Here is a 16,954-nt window from a genome sequence, read left to right as displayed (position 1 = left end):
CAGAGAAGTCAAGAAACATTCCCCAAATCACAAAGCAGTAAGTGGAAATACCAAAATTCCAATCTCAAGCAGCCTAACTCCAAAATCTGAGTCCTTAACTCTAACACTATGTGACCAACAAACACAACTCCCTAATATTAAAGTTACAACACTTTTAGGTGCCTAACCATTTCAGCCTTACCACTGGTCTAAACAGAATGACTATACTATCTGCATATGTGGTAAAATCCGCAGATCATTTAAAACTTAATTTTAACTCCAGGGTGCCTGGGTGTCTCAGGAGGTTAAGCATCTCACTTCCGCTCAGGTCATGATCTCATTGCTTTTGAGTTCCAGCCCCGCAATGGGCTCTGTGCTGACAGCTCAGAGCCTGGAACCTGCTTCGGATTCTGTGTCTCCCTCTCTCTCTGCTCCTCCCCTGCTTGCGTGCTTTCTCTCTCTCTCTCTCTCTCTCAAAAATAAATACACATTAAAAAAAGTTTTTAATTTAATTTCAACTCTGGGATCTGAACGTCTGACGGAGAGAAGCTTTCTGTCATTTTTCTTCCTTCTAAGTAATACAGGAAAGGGGAGCAGTGAAAGCATATATGAAGAGGAAAGAAAAAGGCTTTCCAAAAGCTTCATATTAGGTCGTTTTTCTCCTACCGTCTTTGATTATGCTGTTTCAACTGAAAGATACCACGTAAGGTAGAACTTTCAGTCTCCCACACTCAAGAAGTTAAGAACCTATTGACTGCAAAAAACCCAAAGATTAAGTCTGTCAATTCTAAGTTTTCCCCAGGGATGAATTTATTGACTGCCCTCTGACAAGAGTGCTGGTAAAAGCCTGGATCATAAAATTAGCCCGACACAGTAATGGTTGAGGAAGCTAACTTACTGCCCTACGCTTTCGCTTTTAAGTGTCTAAAAAAAAAAAAAAAGTATCTCAAAGAGATTCCTGTGTGACTACACTTCCTATGATATAACCCAGCAGAGACATTTCTACCAGTGCTGAAAGGCAATAAAGAAAATGCTACAATTACTAATAACTTCAGCAAAACTGCTAAAGAAAAAAATACAAATGAAACTGGAAGGGGGCTCTAGGGACATCTCTACATAAAATATAAGAAAAATTTTTATGAATGGCCACAATAAAAATAAAAGATATAACAAAAAGCAGGAACGTATTCTGGTAAACCACTAAGATGAAAAGATAAAACCCTAACTTACAATGCCACTATCTGTACACTGGGTTAATTGTATTTGAATGAACTTTTCATGGAGGTGTCAATGAACACTTAATTGGCATATAAATATTTTTAAAATTATGGTATCAAGCGTGATTATGTGACACTTAAATATTTTGTCTCCATCTGTTGGAAAATAACAGCACTATCCAAGGTAAATAACAAGTTTTATGAATGCTGGCAAAGTAGGAATTTCTAAAGAACATATGAAATCACATCTTTAATATTTATACGTTATTTTCATAAAAGTTCAGACATACCGCTTTTTTACATTTTGTTACAGGATGTAACAACCCAAAGCATTATTATATCCTCGCAAAATCATACTTTGTATTAATCCATTCAAAACAGACACTGAAATATGAAAACATTATCAAGTATAAAAATATAGATTTAATCAATTTCCTCCCCAACATATATAATTAACATAATCAATCTTTCCAGGTACTAAATTTAAACAAGGCCTCAAAAGACCGCACACATTTTATTTACTTTGTCCTATGTAATCTGAACCTTCAATAATAATCCATAGAGGCTCATAATATGAAACCACCGGATTCCACATCAGATGATCAGTAAACTTACAGTTGTTTTTCAAATACAGAAATAAGCACAGATAGTTACAGACTTAAAACCACCTCACCACACAGAAACACGCAATATTTAAATAATCAGATCTTCCCAATCTACCAACAAACTCTGGTCGTTCCCTTAGGAATACCAAGTTACAAGAAACGCCTGTGTGGCTACAACCAAAATGTAGAGATACCTTTAGTAACTGATGACACGTTACAGTCTTCTGGGGGAAGACCTGTACCACCATCTTTCCAGTATGGATTCAGTTCTCTTTCCAGCAGTCTGGACTAGAACAAAACGTTTTCAGAGGTCATAATTTTTTTAAAAAGCCGCCATAAAATACATTAATCAATAATATATGAGACTCAGTTAACAATTGTAAACCTGGACAAATAATTAAAACAATCCTAAGACACACTCTTCTGCAACTTGCAAAAATAATGCCTAAATTAACATTCGTCCAATGCTTCCAATGAACGCCTACTATGAATCAAAACTGTGGTAGATGCAGAAGATATAATAATCTGCCTAACTCGTCCCTGGCTAGATTAGGAGATAGTGAGGAACGGAGACAATGAACAAGTAACTGACAAGTGTTTTGAGGACGAAGTGCAGAGTGCTATAGCCACACATTACTTAAACCCCTCTCACACTGGCAAATCAAAGACTTCCTAGAGGAAGTAGTACATGCAGTCTGAGACCTAAAGAGGAGCAGGGATTAGCCAAATCCTCTTTTGTGGGGGAAGAAGGCATAGAGATGCTCCAGCGAGGAGTAGCAGCATATTTATAAAACCCTAGAGGAAACAGAAAACATAACACTTCCAAGGAACTTAAAATAATTGAGACTGTCTAAAACCTAGAAGCATAAGTGAGTAGTGATAAGACATTAGGTTGTAGAATAACCAGGGACAAGGGCCACGTGAGCCAGCTGAAACTGCTACTGGGCTCTCATAGTAGGGCGGTGGTGAATCATGGAAGTGATTGGCTTTGAATTACACAAAGAGCAAACTGGGTTCAGAGTAGAGGAAAGAGTACAGGAAAGCAAGATCAGAGGCAGGAATCCAGTCAGACAACTGTGGTAATAATCAGCAAAGAGATGACAGTAGCCCTGTCGCAAACCAAGTGCCTTCCGCGTCCCAAGCACGGTGGCGGGCCCTGGGGCTGCAATGAAGAAGCCAGAGTCCTTTCCCTCAAAGAAAGGACCGTCTGGAGAAAGGAGAGAGACAATTAAGCAATTCCAATACAGGAATGCTATGAAGGTAAAGGGTGCTATAGAACCACATACAAGGGGTACCTGACTTGACCTGAGGAGGCCAGAAAATGTTTCCCAGGACTAACAACAACAATTATTAGAATTAATAATGGCAACTAGATGGAGAAGAATGAAGAGAGTTCAATGTCAGTTTCTAGTAATATGAGCCAACCATATTATTGAAAACAAAAAAAGGTGAATAAAACTTTTTTAAAGCTTTTAAAATACATTCATGAGTTGACAAAAAAAGTAGAGAATCTTCAAAGTACAAAATTTAAGTTCAAGGTTAACGTGGAAGGATAGGCAAAAACATAAGAATTTGACTTCTTAGAGTAGTTTGTACCAAAAAAATAATAAAAATTAAAAAAAGATTCTGAGGGCGCCTGGGTGGCTCCGTTGGTTGGGCGTCTGACTTCAGCTCAGGTCATGGTCTCATGGTTGGTGGGTTCGAGCCCCGCGCTGGGCTCTGTGCTGACAGCTCGGAGCCTGGAGCCTGCTTCTGATTCTGTGTCTCCCTCTCGCTCGGCCCCTACCCCAACTCATGGTCTGTTTCTCTCTGTCTCAAAAATAAATGAACATAAAAAATTAAAAAAAAAAAAAAAAAGATTCTGTCACCTCCCTTGTTAGACTACTACAAAATCTCAAAGCATCTAAAATCAAGGTGTTTCTTCCAGTGGTCTTGTGCAGACACTCAAAGATCCACATCAAAGTCTCAAAAGAATACAAAAGGCTGACAGCATGAAGCCTACTTAGGATATTCTGTCTCCTGCTCTGTCTGCCCCTCCCCCACTTGCTCTCTATCTCTCTCTCAAAATTAATAAAAATAAACTTAAAAAAAAAAAAAAAAAACAAGAGAGGCACCTGGGGGGCTCAGTAGGTTAAGCATCCAACTTCAGCTCAGGTCATGATCTCAACGGTTTGTGGGTTTGAGCCCCACATCGAGCTCTGTGCTGACAGCTCAGAGCCTACTTGGGATTCTCTCTCTTGCTCTCTGTGTCCCTCCTCCAGTCACACTCTCTCTTTCTCTCTCAAAACAAATAAATATTAAAAAGAAAAAACAATGAAATGCCATCTCTCACTATTAATTAGCATGACGAAAATTTACAAGTCTGACAATACAGATGCTAAGGACCGTAAAGAAACGCACACTGTCAGGGCAGCGTAAGCGACCATCTACACAAGACAGGTGAGTACCTTATAACCTGGCAACAACTCTTCTAGGTGTGCACCAAGGAGAAGTCCACACAAGGACCCTCGTCTAGCACTGTGTGTAACACTGAAAAACAGCAACCAGTGCCAATGTCCACAGATAACCACAAGAAACGGACAGCTACAGAATGGCACAGTTAGATGACGAAAGACTGCACGGTGATTTGAAGGAATGAACCAAAATATGAATCAATCTCTAAAACACACTCAGGCCTTCAAGTCAAAATGGCCTATAAAGGTTCCATTCACTCATCACAACCTCCCTGCTCAGGACAAACAGAAAAGAAACATAAAATATAAAACATACTTCAGTTCAAGACAAGATAAACACCTCCACGGACCAGAAAGGTAATGCAAAGTGGAAATCCAGGCCTTACTGGGCTCTATGTGCAGGCAGAAAGCAACAGCCCTTCCTCAGTTTGTGTAAGATAATAAACACTACGAGTGCCACAGTGAGATGGGGACGGAGCCAGCTTCAGCACACAAAGCTCAGGACTGGGGTGGGACACCTCCTGCTGGCAAAAGAAGGCTGAAAAGTGGGTATTTGTCTCTACAATGCTCTACAGACGAGGTCTACAGATAGATGCCACAGGTCTACAGCGTATAGCACAGTGCGGGCAGAGGCAGCCCAGAGGACAAAGACACAGCCTTGAGCATTTGTTTTCACACTTTTTTGTGACCTTCCCCCAAAGAGAGATTGTATGTGTGTGTTTATACACAGTCTGTGTGTGTGTGTGTGTGTGTGTGTGTGTGTGTGTGTGTGTGTCCAAAACAAAGGTTTTAGGAAACAAAATGTATATTTATTACATGTAAAACTGCTGACAATTGATATTTTAAGTGCTGACTGCAATACGTCAATTACATGACCCACTTTTGAAGAACACCAGGCTGGAACACCAAAGAAATGACATCCTCAAAAACAAGAAAAGACATAAAATCAACATGCTTCACACTGAAGCTTCCGTTCAGGACCATCATTTTAGACTCCTTCCCACTGTCTTCATGTTATCCACACTCTCATTACTAGAGTCAACATCTGATTCTAAGACAAGGGCCTTTTTTTTCCTCAAAATAAACCAAATGTTTATCACATGTTAAGAATATAATCATGTGCAGAGAACAGCACACTCAGACTGATGTGCAGGTGTTTGAAAACTGGCTGCTGTCACTCAATAGTCTAGATGATCTACTTGTGCTCCCAACAGTCTGAATTGTTACCTAAACAAAAATCAGAAACTACTACAGGCTTTAAACATCCGAACTAAATCCAAGGATTTACAGAGCAGCAAGGTAAGTTCACAGGGAAAGGAATAATAAATCTTCTATACTTTCAAATATATCAAAAAAAAAAAAAAAAGGCACTACACACGGAGTTCTCTTCTAGCTGCTAAGGAAGATATAAACAACACAGTTTCTCAAGAAGTATATAATCTCATAAGGGAAATCAGAGAAAACTACTAAATCACAGTGCTTTACAGAAATCTACAAGTACTATAAAGTAAAGGAACAAAGTGCTATGGAAACATAAAGACAGAAGAGATTTATTTCAGTTAAGGGAAACAGGAAAAATTTCATAGTACATATCAAGTTAGGCCTTAAAGGATAAACAAGATGCAGACTTATAGACTTTCTAATTCACTTAGAAAGAACCAGATGAGGGGTGCCTGTGTAGCTTGGTCGGTTATGCATCTGACTCTTGATCTTGCCTCAGGTATGATCTCATAGTTCGTGAGATTGACTCCCACATCAGGCTCCGAGCTGACAGTGCGGAGTCTGCTTGGGATTCTCTCTCCCTCTCTCTCTCTCAAAAATAAATACACTTAGAAAGAAAGAAACAAAGAAACAAAGGAAGGAAAGAAGGAAGGGAGGGAGGGAAGGAGGGAAGAAGGAAGGAAGGAAGGAAGGAAGGAAGGAAGGAAGGAAGGAAGGAAGGAAGGAAGGAAAGAAGGAAGGAAAGAAGGAAGGAAGGAAGGAAGGAAGGAAGGAAGGAAGGAAGGAAGGAAGGAAGGAAGGAAGAAGGAAAGAAGCAAAGAAAGAACCAAATGAATAAAAATACAGAGATAGGAATTTGCAAAGAAATGAGGGACAGTGGTTAAACTAGCCTAGTTGAGGTACAAATTACCTAAGAGAAAGAGTCCAATCCAATGTGTCTGAATTCTATTTACAGCAGCTTTTGAGGGACAGGGTCTTTAGGGGAGAAAAATAAATACAGCACCTTATTTTTTCAGCCCAGCCTCTGAACAAGTTAAGAAATGCAATAAAAACATAAGGAGATAAATGACAAAAACGACCTTTATTGCTGGTGAAGGCTAAATCGGAAGAGAATTTTTCTTTCAGTAAAAACCAAACGGGCCTGTTAAGTGAACCCCACAATGAGGCACTTTCCCAGGTACGATCAGCACCGAACCAACCCCACCGCAACCGATTCCCCACATGGTCCCTGCAGGCAGCCTGTTCCATAAGCAGGCAAGGCTGGGCTAAGCCAAGTATGCCAGGTATATTCTTTCCAAATTCTCCAGAAGAATATTTACTGCAGAGCCTCAAGGACAGAATGAGGAAAGAGGGTGACGTGAGATAACCACTAGTGGAGCTTCTTTCACCCAAAAAGAAACATGAGAAATGGTGAAGACATTCCCCTCAACTCGCATCACTGAAGACTTCTACACAGAGTAACGCCATGACCAGAGCTGTCCTGTCAAACACTTGACCTGACATCATTGTAGGATGCGGAGTGAAAAATGAAGAGGGCACTGAAACTGCCCAGGCAAGAGTAAATCAGGGCCAGAACCATAATAACATCTAACCGCGAATGGCTCTTAGTCCCAGAGGCTGTCCTCAGTTCGTCACACGCATTAACTCAGCTCCAGGAGAGAGGAGGTAAATGAGGAACGAGAGGCCAAGTCAGACATACAGCTGATTAAGTGGCAACTCAACTCAAGCAGGAGCAGCAGGAATGAAAAACACGGTACAGAGACACAGGACAAGATGTGGGCACAGCAACAGATGCAGACGTAATTGAATCAGAGAAGTTTATAGAAGAATTTGTAAGAAAAGATTATGTTAGTGAGAAATCCTGAAGACAAAGCTGAAAAGGGGGGGGGGGGGAGATAAGCAAGAAAAAACTATTACCATTTCATAGGAAAATGAAGATAGCTTTATGGGACAGAATTGCTAAGAATAACTGATCACTATTTCACTCTGTAAAGATAGTCAAGGGTTTACTATGTTCTGTTGTCTGATATGGAGAATAGGCCAGAATAGGATATGAACAAAACAGAAGACCACAAGCCAGGGTTGCCCCAACATGCCAAAACGTTCGTGCCTGCAAACAGCGGAGCACGATTTCAGAAGCAAGCCTGTAATGACAATGGGTACTACCGGCTTCCAGACTTTGCAGACTCCAGTGTCCACGGGTTACCTCCCTACTGCTACATGCACTTCCCCCTTCCTCTTTTGATACCATGACTCCAACTCCTTCAGGTCTCAAAGACAAAGATATTTTACAGAGCTCAGCCAAGATGCTCCAAAACTCCCTGGACTTCAATGTTCCGTGTGGAGAGCTGCTTAGCTAATAAGCCATTACCACGTGCCACACCCACACTTTCAGAATTAAAATTAGACTGGACAGTGGGACGAGGGAGAAAACAACACCGATCACAGGACTCTCACCATCACTCTCACATTTTTCGTTTATTTGTCTCTCTATGATGTGTTCAAGGTAAATTCTTAAGGATGATCTTCTTGTTCACTAATTCTCTCTTCAGCTGTATTCAATCTGTTGATAACTCATCTACTGAGTTTCTAACAGTAGTGTTTTTCATTTCTACAAGTTCTTGTTGGCTCTTTCTCATATCTGCCTTCATAATAATCTTTTCCTTCTTACTCACATTTTCCACATCTACTGGTACTGTATACCGCTACTAAATATCCCAACAGATAAAGGCTTCACGTGTCTGATCCTACTGCTCATTACCTCAGAAGCCTCTCATTCATGGACCAGCCTTGTATTTTCATGTATTTTGTGATTCCACATTGTGAGCTTGTTTCTGGAAAACCCGTGGTATGCACAGCGACACTGCGGTCCTCCAGAAAGCCCCAGGGTTCACCACTGCCAAGCACTTCAAGGCACTACCAACACAAGAGAGCTTTAAAAGAAATTCTCACCTTGAAGATTCTCAGACCACAGGCAGCAGTGAAACCATTACACATCCATGCCGTGAACCAAACTCAATACTCAGGCAACGATACATGCCTGGGATTTATAAATCTAGCATAGCATTCAGCTGACTTCCCACAGGAGATTCATTTCACCAGAACTTCTATCACACTTCATAGCTGTTCCCACTAATATTATTAACTACCACAGCAGAGAAAATAATACTTCACAAGCGAAACTGCATTTACCTAAATGTCTCACTGGTTAGTAAAGGTAAACTACAAGTTACAGCATTTGAAATATTCTCTTACCTGTTCTAGCGCTTGGGTTTTCTCTCGCTCTATTTTCCTGACAGTTTCCTTTGCAGCTTTGAGCGACGATGATGACACAGTTTTAACAGACATAAAATCAACAGTCATCCACTCATCTCTCTGTTTAAAAAAAAAAAAAAAGTCACTTCAATCTAAATTGATTAGAAGTGAAAATAAACACTTGGTAATAACAGCAGGGATTCTGTGGGCACTGAAACCTGGATCATATCCTACATTCGCCTAACTTAAAACAAGTTTTTTAGTCTCTGTATGCCTTAATCTCTCTCCTGTAAAGCGGAATAAAGTCTTACCTTTTAGGACTGTTTCAAGGAGTAAACAAGATTTAAGGAGCGCAAGCCAGTGCCCGACAGACAACAGGTACTCAAACACCAGTTCTTTGCACCCCTCTTCGCTGTGGCTCGATGCATTCGCACGTAGCCGGGTGAACTAGGGCCCCAAATTTGTGAACTACCCAACTCTAAATACTGCTGAGAGAAATGATGACATGGTGTGGCAAAGGGAAACTACTCAGTGGAGAAAGGTCACATACAGGTAACAGCACAGAGCTGCCAGGGCACGAGGACAAAGGGCCGCATTTCTAGCAACAACTGGAAGCAGGAAACCCTCTGTGGGACTCACACAGAGGGAAGTACTCACTTTCTCACAGAAGAAGAATGGAAGTCTAAAGACTAAGCAAACGGTACCACTGCCAGAATTATTTGTAAAAGTATACTGTTTTCACAGTCTCGTTTTTCTCCCGAAGCAATTCGATCCATCTGTCATTTCAGCATCCATCTATTTTTAGAAGTCCATACTTCTTTCTTTAAAACCGGGCGACTTACCTGGGCAACTTGGTTGCCTTCCCTTTCCGTATTTCCACCTTTCGCTTTCCAGGCCTTCTCCCTGCCAGGAGCCTGGGGCGGGACAGCCTCCACCCACTCGTCTTCAGAGCTCTAGGAACAGGCGGCATAGAAGAGAAGTTCTCAAACGCGCACACTTCCACATAAAAATTCTGTGCTGTTGTTAAATGGTAAATTCTTCAGCTTCCCAGAGAAAATTCTCAGAGTATACTTCCCCTTGAAAAAGCTACACTGAAAATCTGAACAAAGAACCTGTAAACCCACTCTTCTGGGACAAGCCCATGAAACACCAAGACTGTTTTCCTGCCAGGGGAAAGCAAAAACAAAAGATCGGAAGTGACAGCAGAGAACTCACTTCAACACAGAGCTGCGGTTCCTACCAACATTAAGTGATATCGACATCTTTGTTTAACTACAAGAAGGGAAACAACACCCAAGTAAATGACTCTGCCTCTAAGTTTCGAGTTTTGGGATTTCCCTGGGTTTAAAAATGCAGAGATCGCAGGGAACAGCCAGACTGGTAAGGCACTTTGTTAATGTGTTTAAATACCAGATTATTAAATCAGCTAGGAAGTATTTAGCCAACATCCCCTATGTGCTCAGCATTATGCCAAGTTCTGGATTTTGTTTTCCACAAATGCATCAATCAACTCCTTCTATGTTAAGTACTGTAATAAGTACGTTCACATATGTTCTCAAGCTGACTCCTTAAAACAACCCTACATAAAATACTATTTGGTTTTACAAATAAGAAAAAGCTTCCCCAAATTAGGTAACTTGCCCAAGTTCCATGGTATCCAAGCAGGAGAACCAGAATAGAAACCTAGATGTGTCTGGCTCTAAAATCTCTTTGGAGCTGTACAATGGAAGTGTAGGAAAGACCCTAGAAATCACCTAGCACACAACACTTGCTAATGTCCCACAGAGAAACCTGGAGGCCAAGGGAAGCAAAGGTGGGTCTCCTGAATGAGAACAATATTTTTTCATTCCACAAAGTTCTTTTTTTTTTTTTAATGTTTATTTATTTTTGAGAGAGAGAGACAGAGCATGAGCAGGGGAGAGGCAGAGAGAGAGGGGGACACAGAATCTGAAGCAGGCTCCAGGCTCTGAGCTGTCAGCACAGAGCCCGATGCGGGGCTCAAACTCACAGACCACGAGATCATGACCTGAGCCGAAGTCAGATGCTCAACTGACTGAGCCACCCAGGCGCCCCCTATCTACACAAAGTTCTTGATAATTACCTAACCAGGGAACAAACATATGTCTGGTAAAAGGTATAATCTACTCAGAGAAAACATATTTGTCTCTGGCATTTCAAGTGCCAACTGTTTCCCAATACAAAGCAGACTTCATTCATTCATTCATTCATTCATTCATTCAGACCTTGATTTGGACTTACAGAAACATTAGAGCTACTTACTGACATATATAATTAAAACTTTTTAAGATAACCACTATGAACCTATTTCTGGTCTAGTCATATTTACATCGTCAAACCAACTTAGAAAGGAGTGCACTTGTCGTAATGAGCACAGGGTGCTGTATGGAAGTGTTGAATCACTGTATTGTACACCTGAAACTAACAGAACACTGTATGTTAACTAACTGAAGTTTAAATAAAAACTTTTTAAAAAGATCAATTTAGCAGCCTGGTTGCTACCACTTGCTGTTACCCACTGAAAGGAAGTTTATAATCTGAAAGCACATCCCTCGGGTGCCAATTTGCTAACATCAAGCTAAAAAAAAAAAAAAAAAAAATGTTTACATTAGCTTTCCACAGGATTCTGTTAAAGGCCTTCCTTTAAAAAAAAAAAAAAAAATAGGGGTGCCTGGGTGGCTCAGTCAGTTAAGCTTCTGACTTCGGCTCAGGTCATGATCTCTCAGTTTGTGAGTTCGAGCCCCGCCTCAGGCTCTGTGCTGACAGCTGGGAGCCTGGAGCCTGCTTTGGATTCTGTGTCTCCCTCTCACTCTGCCCCTCCCCCATTCACACTCTGTCTCTTTCTCAAAAATAAATAAATGTTAGGAAAAAAAAATTTTTTAATAAAAAAATATATATAATTTATTGTCAAATTGGTTTCCATACAACACCCAGTGCTCATCCCTACAGGTGCCTTCCTCAATGCCCATCACCCACTTTCCCCTCTCCCCCACCCCAACAACCCTCAGTTTGTTCTCTGTATGTAAGAGTCTTATGATTTGCCTCCCTCCCTCTCTGTTTGCAACTATTTCTCCCCACTCTCTTCCCCTGTGGTCTTCTGTTCAATTTCTCAAGATCCACATATGAGTGGAAACATATGGTATCTGTCTTTCTCTGCCTGACTTACTTCACTCAGCTTAATACCCTCCAGTTCCATCCACGTTGCTGCAAATGGCCAGATTTCATTCTTTCTCATTGCCAAGTAGTGTTCCATTGTATGTATAAACCACAACTTATCCATTCATCAGTTGATGGACATTTAGGCCTTCCTTTTAAGATTTATATTTTTAAGTAATCTCTACACTCAGTGTGGGGCTCGAACTCACAACCCCGAGATCAAGAGTCACACACTCCAGCGGCTAAGCCAGCCTGGCGCCCCTCGAAGGCCCTCCTCTAAAACCACAGATTTTCTGTATCCTACTAGCTGCTAACCAATCACCTGCGAGTCAGTGATCAGAGCCACCAGCTGCTTCACCACAGCTGCAACCGGTGGCCACTCCATATCATGACCTACAACTTCAGTTGAGCTAGACCCTCATTCACAACCAGTATTCCTCTTACTGGCCCCTGGTCAGTTCTCCCTTTCATTCCCCTGGCTCACTCCCCTTTGAAGATGTATCACTCTTACATTTACTTGTGTAACTATCTGATTGATGTCTCACTCTCCCACTGGGCAGTAAGTTCTAGGAGGACAAAAACCGCTTCTGCTCTCACCTAGCTCGTATCCCCAAGGACATAGCTTAACACCTTAGCAGAGAGGTGATGCTTATTATATTCTTCAACATCTTCCTCAAGTTTTCTATCAAACCCCATTCACCACATACTCAGCTGGTGGATCTCTCCTCCTCCTTGACCAAGCAAAATGATGCCACCTTAACTTCCTACCCAACCCCCAACAAAATTATGTACACTTGTGCCTCTCCTTTCCTCCTGTTAATTCTTCCTATTCAAGGCAGGTGCTCCTCCAAAGATCTTGGTCCCAACCATTCCTGTTCCTCCAGGACCACGGACCATCAATTATCTCCTTTTCTTGTAGCCTGGTCTACAAGAAGCACTCTAGTGGCCTAGAAATATGCTCAAGCATTTTCCATCGTGTGTGTGTGTGTGTGTATGTGCGTGCGTGCGTGCGTGCATGTGTGTGGGTATGTGTGTGTAAATGAGTGAAGAAGAGGAACCTCTGTTGACCTTATGTCTCCCCCTGGCAGCAATTTATCTTCCAACTTTTACTCTAAGCCAAAATTTTCAAAGAGTAGTCTGTAGCCACTGCCTTCACATCCCCACAAAACTCTACAATATGGCTAAGGTTCTCACTAATCCGCTGAAATTTCTTCAAAGGTCACCACCGGCTGCCACTTTGTCCAATGCAGCAGAATGTTTCGGAATACAACTCTTGATAACTCAACTTCCTTGATTTCCAGGACCTTTCCCAGTTCTGCTTCCATTCTTGCTTTCTTCTCCATTTCCCTTATGCATTTTTCCTCCTTTGCTCAGCCCCTAAATATCAATGCTGTGTGGGGTTCCTTTCTTGGCACACTAATTTTTTAATCTCTAAACATTCCCCTTTGGCCATTAAATCCACTCTCATGCCTTGAACTACCATCAATTGTGCTGATATCTTTCAAATTGGTCTACCCAAAGTGTCGGTGATTTAACCAACTACCTACCATATTTGGATACCATGCTGAACTCAATAAACACAAAACATACACCCATCATCTTCTTCCATAAAACCTGTTCCTCCTCCTGAATTGCTGAACTGAATCACCTGGTACCACCAACCACCCACTTAACCAAGTCAACAATCTTAGGATCAACTTTGCCCCTCCCATCAAAACCTACTATTTTCATTTCCAAAATATTTTCTCAAATACATCATCCAGTGAACACCACATGCCTACCATGGGACCCCACTTCCACCCCTGGCCATAACTGACTGGTTCAAAGGTAGGATTCTGACCCAGTTGATATCAATCTGAGTTACTCTCCAGGAATTTGAAATCAAAACAAAATGGGACTGCTCTAAAGAGAACTGGAAATGCATTGGCAGAAGCCATTTTTGCCATGAGGACACAATTCAGCAGAACACTGATCTGTTACCAAGAAAAAAAGTGAACTCGGAGAAAAACAAAAATGGAAGATGGCAAGACAACTCATAAAAGCATTACAACTCTAGTTCCAGCCATTCCTGAAGGCCAGCTGCATTCCCACACCTAGAGGTACTACGAGACTTTTGTACTCTAATAATAAATTGCCCCCCTGGGGTGCCTGAGTGGCTCAGTTGGTTAAGCGTCCAACTTCGGCTCGGATCATGATCTTGGGGTCTGTGAGTTCAAGCCCCTACATCAGGCTCTGTGCTGGCAGCTCGGAGCCTGGAGCCTGCTTCAGATTCTGTGTGTCCCTCTCTCTCTGCCCCTGCCCCGCATTCTCTCTCTCTCAAAAACAAATAAATATTTTTAAAAATTAAAAAAAAATAAAGTGTCCCCCCTTTTCTGGATAAGCCAATTTGTTTTATCTCTATTGCCTGCAACCAAAAGCCCCAACTAATACACACCTCTCCTGTCCATCCTGAAGCATCCTAGGTCAGATCTTGTCTCACACCCGGACAACTGCAATAACCTGGACGCCGGTCCTTCCTTCTCCAATCTCCACCCCAGACACATCTGGAGAAACAGAAAGGGCACATACGACCCCTTCTACGGCTCCCTGTCACAGAGCTCCTCTTCTTTCTTACCAACAGAACCCAATCTTATTGGGAGACCTACCGTGCCTCCCTTGCTGCAAAGCAAAGCCCTATAGTCAAGTGTCCAATGACACTGAAATGAAGGTATTATGTGGGACTTTCGGGAAGACAAATTATGAAAGAGAGGGTCCCCTTTCTTGTTACCTAGATGAAGAGGTAATGCTATAAAGATGAGGGACGGGCAAAACAGAAGAAGCCTTAGTCCCGGAAGACCACACGAGTCCCAGACTGCCTACCTGATTCTTTCATGAGAGAGAAAAGTTAACTGTCTTGTTTAACCTATGGCAACTCTCAGATTTTCTGGTAAATGCAACTGAACCTAATTAGAGGACACACTTCCTACTGAATAGCGCCAGAGCTCTTGGTTTACAGGCCCTATCAACTCTTCCATTTTCATCACCATCCACTCCCCCCTTGTTTTGTAACCTAGTGCTATCATATTGTTCGTAGTTCTATCTACTTACATATACACATACATACACCATGTTATCTCACTTCCAGGCCTTTGCTCTCATAATTCCTTGTGCCTGAAATGCCAATAACCTTCTGTGCCTGGCTAATTCTTAGTCATTATTCAGGTCTCAACTCAAATATTATCTCCCCAACAAGTCTGCAGATGAAATCCTCTTTCCCTTAATACATTGTTCTGTCTTGGCATCAGGAGACTGCATATTGAAATTATGTATCTATTTATCTAGCTACAAAATGAGTTCTCCAAAGGCCTGAAAAAAAAAACTATATTTTTACATTCCATGTGTCTATACCAGTGTCTGACAGAGTTGGCATGCAATAAAGGTGAACCTAAAATTAACTAAATCCTCTTTTTCTACCCTTCCAATAGCCCTAATCAGAAACATTAATCGGCAGCCAGCATTCAAGCATTAAATACCAGGCACTGAAGGAAAGAAGCATCAATGATACACTTAGTATTCTTGTTATTTGTTTACAGAAGGGTGATACCTGCACCATTGTGTACAAAGCGCCTGCCTTCATTCCCTGTCTGTTAACTTTGTTTCTCACTTTCACCATTGCACAGTCAGCTCACTACTTCAGCATGGCTGCTATTTCCCTCTCCCCAATATGCTATGACCTCAGTCCTTCTGTGGATTTCAGTTTTTCAATCCTCCATTTTACCTTGAAGAACTCCTACACCATCAAGCTTAATGTGCTTGACCTAACAGAGCTCCCAGAACTCTTGTTCTCATATGCAGCCTTTATAATAACCATACCCCTGATCCTATCAGCCAAAATCTCTAAGATGGAACCCAGACAGCAAAGTGCTACCAGTAAAAATCAAAGGAACTTAAGGACTTCTGCCTCTGTCCGTGACAAAATAAATGGCATCAAAATAGAAATACACAGAAATAGAAATAATAATGGAAAATGTTTGAAGCTCTATTCGGAACACTGAATCTCAGTAATACCAGGCCATGATCCCTGAAAAGGGAAACAAATGAGGTGAATGTTATCATTACTATCTCCACAGCTTTTTGCCTCAAAGCACTTTCCAGACCAAGGCACAAGAAAGGGTTGACTCGAGCTGAATATGACAATCTTACTGAGCTAAGGAAACAGAATTTGTGTTAGATGATTTTGCCCAACTATTGGCTAATGTTAAGCGCTGTGAGCACATTTAGGGTGGGCTAGACTTAACCGTAACAGTCAGTAGGTTAGGTGTATAGAGTGCATTTTTGACTTACGATATTTTTAATTTACAGTGGGTTTGTTGGGACATAACCCAACTGTAAGTCAAGAAAGATCTATAATTACATTAAACATAAATGATCTAAACCACTGTTATCCAATAGAATTTTTCTATACTACACTGCCCCATACAGTGGGCATAACCTAGCCATAAGTGATAACTAAATACTTAAAATATTTGGCAGAACACCTGGGTGGCTCAGTTGGTTAAGCGTCGGACTTCGGCTCAGGTCATGACCTCACAGTTCATGAGTTCAAGCCCCACCTCGGGCTCTGTGCTGATAGTTCAGAGCCTGGAGCCTGCTTCGGATTCTGTGTCTCCCTCTCTCCCTGTCCCTCCCCTGCTCGCATTCTCTCTCTCTTTCTCAGAAATAAACATTAAAAAAAATTTACAAAAAATATTTGGCAAATGAGAATGAAGAAATCAATTTTCAATCTAATATTACTTTAATGAATTTTAATTAAAATTTTAAAAACCACATACGGCTACTATATTAGATAGTGCAGAAAAGCCTCTAATTAAAAAGGAAGAAATTGATAGGTTAGATAAAAAAGCAAGACCCAGGGGCGCCTGGGTGGCGCAGTCGGTTAAGCCTCCGACTTCAGCCAGGTCACGATCTCGCGGTCCGTGAGTTGGAGCCCCGCGTCGGGCTCTGGGCTGATGGCTCAGAGCCTGGAGCCTGCTTCCGATTCTGTGTCTCCCCCTCTCTCTGCCCCTCCCCC

At 41.6% G+C, this 16,954-nt stretch overlaps 1 protein-coding gene across 2 annotated transcripts in view; it reads right to left on the bottom strand.

Annotated features, from left to right (window-relative positions):
• The window catches only part of CWF19L2 (CWF19 like cell cycle control factor 2), a 149,130-nt gene that overhangs the window by 121,472 nt on the left and 10,704 nt on the right, over window positions 1-16,954 (bottom strand). For both annotated transcript variants that reach the window (XM_015082097.3, XM_027036406.2), the window contains exons 4-6: window positions 9,573-9,683; window positions 8,731-8,850; window positions 1,996-2,089 (exon numbers count right to left, since the gene is read on the bottom strand). In XM_015082097.3, the coding sequence (XP_014937583.2) occupies window positions 1,996-2,089; window positions 8,731-8,850; window positions 9,573-9,683 (325 nt within the window). The remainder of the gene's footprint in view (window positions 1-1,995; window positions 2,090-8,730; window positions 8,851-9,572; window positions 9,684-16,954) is intronic.

The sequence above is a fragment of the Acinonyx jubatus genome, chromosome D1, assembly GCF_027475565.1.
Source record: "Acinonyx jubatus isolate Ajub_Pintada_27869175 chromosome D1, VMU_Ajub_asm_v1.0, whole genome shotgun sequence".
In the NCBI taxonomy this organism is placed as follows: Eukaryota; Metazoa; Chordata; class Mammalia; order Carnivora; family Felidae; genus Acinonyx; species Acinonyx jubatus.
Note: the sequence above shows the minus strand (reverse complement) of the source record. Positions and strands in the feature narration are given on the sequence as shown.